We start from the raw sequence: 6,000 nt of genomic DNA on the forward strand, positions 1-6,000 counted from the left end.
ATTCAGGGTAGGTCTTGATTAGTTTACTGGAGTCTGTTAAAAACAGCCGACAAAGGCCCAGACGCTTGCTGGCACTTGCTTGGAGATGTGGACAGCAGGATGTTTGGAGACACTAAGCTAAAGAGATGAAGCCTTGAGTTCACTCCAGAGAATCTAAGAAAGACCCAGAGACATTTTGGAGAATGCCATTTTGAAATGCAACCCAGAGCAAAGATACAGCAGACGCCAGCTGGCAGAGGTGTTACAGATGTCACTGGGCATTCTTCAGTGAAACTATCCTCTTGTTGCTGCCTTAGTTTGAACACTTTTATGGCCATACTGTAAATTTGTAGCCAAATAAACCCTCTTTATAGAAGCCAATCCATTTCTGGTATTTTGCATAATGGCAGCATTAGCAAACCAGAACACTGACTAAATGAATGAAATAAACAGTTTTACTTGAAAGAGTACGCATAGGAAACATGGACGGGAAGGATATGTCCCAACTTCAGTACAGTTGCTACCTCAGAGGAGGGGGGATGAAGAGGGAGGGAAGATTAGATAATGGCACAACAGTAGCTTTAATTTTATCTATGATGTTTGACACATTAGGAAAGGAAAGCCTGAAGCAAATGTGACTAAATGAAATTATCTTCTAAAACTGGGAGCTGCTGAGATGGGTGTTTGCTATATTGGGCTCTACACCTGTCTCCATGACTGAAATCTGACAAAATAAACCAAATAAATTATTAAATAAACAGTGTAGCATACCTAGTGCCTGTGCATAAACAGCACGCAGGAGACGGCAGCCACCTCAGTGATGAGGATAAATACACATCCTGCCGACCACCATGGCCAATAATGGGCTGATATCCTACCCCAGGGCATGGACTATTCACTTTGACTAGAGGCTCACCGTGTGCACAAAGAAAATATGTTTGGGTTTTGTCTAGTGATCCACAACATCGGTAACCATTTTAATGTAAATAAATACAGAATTCTGCTCTTAAAATTGTCAACTTTTTAACTGCTGAAAACTGTGGAAAAGGTGTAGAAACACTCCATGAAGAAGCTGAAGGAAAGAAAGATGGAGACAAGGTTACAGCTTACATCTTCCAGCAGGTCCTCAGGCAGACTGACCCTGGTGCCTCCAAGCAGGCAGTCCTCCATAATGCGAGCGCCGTGGCCCTCTCCACAGGGACCTAGTTCCAGGGGGTCTGTCAACATTTGGTCCAAGGAATCCATTTTTTACTCTCCACAGGTGCTCTAGAAAAATATATTCAGTCATACCTTGAGGTAAGAAGGCGGAAATCCCAGGGATCCGCTTGAAGCCAACACGCCTCCAGAAAATATTCAATCTCAACAATCTCTAGTCTATTCTGATGTTCCTTATACCCTAACTACAGCTAAACACTTCTCCCCCTTCCATCACTGCATTCTCAGCTAAATTTCCATATCTTATCTGGCAGGTCTCTTGTTTCTCAGAATATTCCTCCCCTGAATGATCAGTTCTAGAATCTCTTATACTTTATTTTAACAGATGAGCAAAATAAGATGCAGAGAGATTAAATGATAAGCAGAGCAGACGCCATAATTTAGACTTCCCCAGTAATCTCTCTCCCACAACATAATTTCTTTAACAATTTTTTTTTTAGCAATTAATTCTTTGTCGTTCTTTCACAAAAGAAAGTTCACTGAAAATACACATGGCCCAGTAAAGCTCAGCTACTAACAATGACAGCAACAACAGTTATCATTTCACCAGAGCCTACTAAGTTCCGGGCCCTTTACATGTATTACCTCAGTTCTAATAACTCTGCAAGATAGGGTTATTATATTCTGTCTATAGATAGTAAAACTGAAGATCAAAGTAGGTCAATAACTTGACCAACCCTAGGGATAGGACTGAAACTCAGGTCTGCCTGACTGCATGTTCTTTGCACTATATACAATATGTCCTATGTAAACCCTTACTTTAAATCATGAAAAAACAGTCTCTTGATATGACCTTATTAGTCCATATAAACTCCTGAGGCTCCAAGCACCGTACCATAACCAGTAAAGACAGCAGCCAATCTGCCTTGATCTGCAGGTGTCCATCAACAGACAACGGATAAACAAAGTGTGGTATATCCACACAATGGAATATTATTCAGCCATAAAGAAGAATGATGTCCTGATACATGATACCACATGAATTAAATTTGAAAAAATCATGCTAAGTGAAATAAGTCAAACACAAAAAGACAAATACTATATGATTCTACTTACATGGAACAACTAAAATATTTAAATTCACAGAGAGAGAAAGTAGATTAGAGGTTACTGGAGCCAGAGGTAGGGAGAATGGGGAGTTACTGCTTAATGGGTACAGAATTTCTGTATGGGCTGATGAAAAACTTTTGTTAATGGATGGTGGTAATGGTAACAGAACATTGTGAATGTAATACTACTAACTGTAAACTTAAAAAATGGTTAAAAGGGGATATTTTGTGCCATATACATGTCACCACAATAAAATTTTTTTTAGCTTTATAAGAATTTAAGGATGAAAAGATAAATAAATGAATGTATGATCAATGTATGAGCACATCAACAACAGCAGCAAAACTGGTTTCCAGAGAGCATCTCACAAGGCTGATGACTGGACTCAGGTATAAAGCTGAGGAGGACTAAATGAAGCTAACAAGGCCACTGCGGCCCTGAACTCAACCACTCTACAAACATCTACTGAATCATTCTCTTTAGCTCCTATTCCTACCACATGGACTCACAAGAACAGTAAAATGTAAGGAAAAAACGGACTTAAAAGTCAAAACACGGCTTCTAGTCCAGATCCACCACTAATTCTCAGTGGCCTTAAGCAAATATTATCTCACCAAAGATCAATTTGCTTATCTGTAAAATAAGGGGGGAAAGGGGGTCAGGTCTTCTCTACTGGTATTTCCAGGCCAGAAACTGCAAAAAATAATCTCCAGATAAAGGACAGTTTATATTATTTAATGTACATACTTCTCATGCCCAAAACTCTCAGTAGACCTCCAATATTACTTCTAAAATTAAGTGCCTTTCCACTAAATTATTTCAAGTTATCTTGAAGAGATTTCCAATCTGTGAAAAGACAGCTGAAAGAATAGTGTTGGATCAAGGCAGCTGGTGGTCCCCAAGCAACTCTGCCCCATTATCCTTCAGCACTGGGTGAAACGACATCCTGAACATTTCTAGAGCCTAAATAACTCAGGTGAGAAAGCACGTAGCATGTGAGTTTAACAAAGCTTTGACAGAGAGCAAGATAACAGCTGCAGTGTCCTCCGGAACGCTTGGGAGCTGTCACCTGTGTTTACTCAACTTGCTCACAAGTTTCTTCAATTAGGGTGGATGTCTAAATAAATTTAATCTATTCAAGTGACAAACTTTGCCCTGCCACTATTCCGGGTAGGACCTCAAAATACAAAAAGCAGGCAGCCTGTCAGGGTGTTGGGACCCCGGAAGCCCAGAATGCCTGCCTTGTGGCGTCCTGGACCTCCTTGCTAATTCAGGAAGGCCTCTCCCAATGGCCTCTCCTCAGCCCCGGCAGCGACCTGGACCCTCCCCACGCAGAAGCTAAGCCCCTGGCTCCTTCCCGAGCAATCGCCAGCTACAAATTCGTCGCGCCTGCAGCATACCCTTCCCCACCGCCCCGCCCCAGCCCAGGGCCTGTGCCCCTAAGCCGCACATCCACCCACCCACCCACTCCCGGCCCTTCCCCCACACCGTGCCTAACCCTAACGCCCGCCCGCCCGGCTCCCAGAACACCCGAGTCCACGCCCACGGGAGCCGCAACCCTCGGACACCCAGCTACTCCCCCCTTCCGCAACCCGGAGACACCTGACCACTTTCGCCGCTCCGTGCCCGCTTTCACCTCAGCCGCGGGCGCCGGCCCCCAACCCGCTGAGTTTCTTGGGCCGCGGGCTCTCGCGAGACGTCTCGGTGCGCGCATGCTCCGGGCTCGAGCGGCGGAAGGGGCGGGGCCTCGCGGGGCGGGGCTCCCTGGAGGCGCCGGGGGCGGGGCTGCCTGAAGATGGCTGGTTGTCGGAGTTGTTGGTGCTCCTCACCCGGTTTCGGAGCCTGGGGAGGGCAGTGACCGTGCCCTGAGGCTCCAGAGACCATGAGTGAGGGAATAAATTTTATTCCTAACGTTTGCAGAGCAGGCCGTGCCCCGGGCACTATACTAAGCGCTTTCTATCCACTCTCTTTGTACTACGACAGTGTGAACTGCGCACCACTATTTCCCCCCTTACAGCTGAGGAAACCCGGGTTTCGGGGTGTCGGGGGATTGAATGAGGGAGAGCTGGGACCCGCTGCCTGTATTAACACCTCCCTCTGGTCCCCTAGGCCTCGACACCGGGAAAGAAAGTAAACAAAGAAATGAATTTTAAATTAACCTCGACGAAGTTCTTTTAAGTAGCTAGGTCCCTTGTTTCTTATTCACAGAGCTTTACTTAGAACGGCTTCAAACTGCTTTTTCCAGAGCTGCTCTCATGATATACTCCGTTTTCTCAGCTGGGTAGATACATGTCAAAAAGCTCATTGGTCAAGCTAATAGATGAGGACCTGATCCCGCCTTGTGGAGAAATAGTTGTTTCGAAATAAAATCCAGTCTCTGTTCCACTACTGGCTCCAAGCATGCCCTTAGTTCCTGTTAGAGACCATGGTGTAAATGGCAGGAGAACCATTCCATAATTGTCATCCATAACTTCCCTTAACTTGGTTCTGCCTCCAGACCAAAGTGAGCCCAAGAGGCAAAACACTGTAAATTGTAATATTTTCTAAAATTAACCATCTCAGTACCTGTTGTTGCTTCACACATACAACCAAGGAACGTGTTTATTAAAAAAAAATATTTATTAATCTTTACACCTGATGGGTAGCACAAGACTATTAACACTATAACTCACTGAATGTACAATAAATGTTCACATTTAAATAACAGGATAGGGTCAACATTTTCAACCAGTGGGTCAGCTTTAGCATCTCATGAAGTGCTTTTTAGCCCTAGGTATCTTAAGAGTTTTTGAAAGGATAATTCCAAGTCAGAAAACAATTCAACACAAAGATTAAAAAATAGGATTTTCCAGAATAGCCGGAATTTTACATGATGAAATTACGTATTTATGTGGACACAAATCAAACAATAAAAATGTAAAATCTGTATGTGACCTATCCAAAATTATCACGTGCACTGAATGAAGTCTACAGTGCCAATGTATGTCCTGAAAGAGGGCACAATAAGAGCACTGGCTTCATTTCTTTTTTTTCCAAATTCGGTCTTCAGATGGCTTATAATCTCCCATCTCCTCAAATCCAAGTCCTTCTGAAAATCTATTACCTTGGGATGAATGTGCAGAAGACCTGATCGATCTTAAAGCAAGATTGTTTGGCTTGACTACTACCTGCATCTCTGGTTGGTAATACACAAATTAGTTTTAGAGTCTTTGCTTATTCCACATAAGGACCAAAAACAAAACAAAACAAAACAAAAAAACCTAGAAGAGAAAGAGACCAAGAGGTCCTTCCACAATATTTCCCTCTGTGTATCTTAAGACTTGAAATAACTGGCATAAAACGAACATTCCATTCAATGATAGATTTCCATTTTAATCAATAAATTATTCCTGGCAGAAGAGGAGGGAATATTTTCAAATTAAAATAGGCTCAAATTAAAAAGGACTCAACTCAAATTTTAGGTTACAAAAACTAAAACTGGACCTTCAGGAAAGCCTAATAAACTTTTCCTAGCAAGTCTTTCTAAACTGGACTAGGTAAACACACACTAGGTTATTTACAAATAACCATCATTACATTAGTGGGATTTTGTGACCCAGGGCTCCTATTTCGTGACTCGGGGTCAGTATTTTCTGTTGAAAACACTGACATTGCCTCTTTGTAACCAAAGATAATAGAGTCCATTTTCAGTTTCTACACATTTACCAAGTAACTTTCTCAAGTTCTCTTCATGCCCAAATTTTCAGCGATAACTTA

General features: G+C 42.8%; 1 protein-coding gene across 4 annotated transcripts in view; it reads right to left on the minus strand.

The window, feature by feature from the left end:
• Positions 1 to 3,940, minus strand: part of NFRKB (nuclear factor related to kappaB binding protein) — a 34,169-nt gene extending 30,229 nt beyond the window's left edge. For 3 of the 4 annotated variants that reach the window (XM_037841953.1, XM_037841952.1, XM_037841950.1), the window contains exons 1-2: positions 3,847 to 3,940; positions 1,090 to 1,245 (exon numbers count right to left, since the gene is read on the minus strand). In XM_037841953.1, coding sequence (XP_037697881.1) covers positions 1,090 to 1,224 — 135 coding nt within the window. In that variant the 5' untranslated portion in view covers positions 1,225 to 1,245; positions 3,847 to 3,940. Of the gene's footprint in view, positions 1 to 1,089; positions 2,262 to 3,846 lie in introns of those variants that run through there. The other variant, XM_037841951.1, reaches the window with a different exon arrangement.
• Between the last annotated feature and the right edge of the window lie 2,060 nt (positions 3,941 to 6,000).

Source organism: Choloepus didactylus, chromosome 6 (assembly GCF_015220235.1).
Source record: "Choloepus didactylus isolate mChoDid1 chromosome 6, mChoDid1.pri, whole genome shotgun sequence".
Lineage (NCBI taxonomy): Eukaryota > Metazoa > Chordata > Mammalia > Pilosa > Megalonychidae > Choloepus > Choloepus didactylus.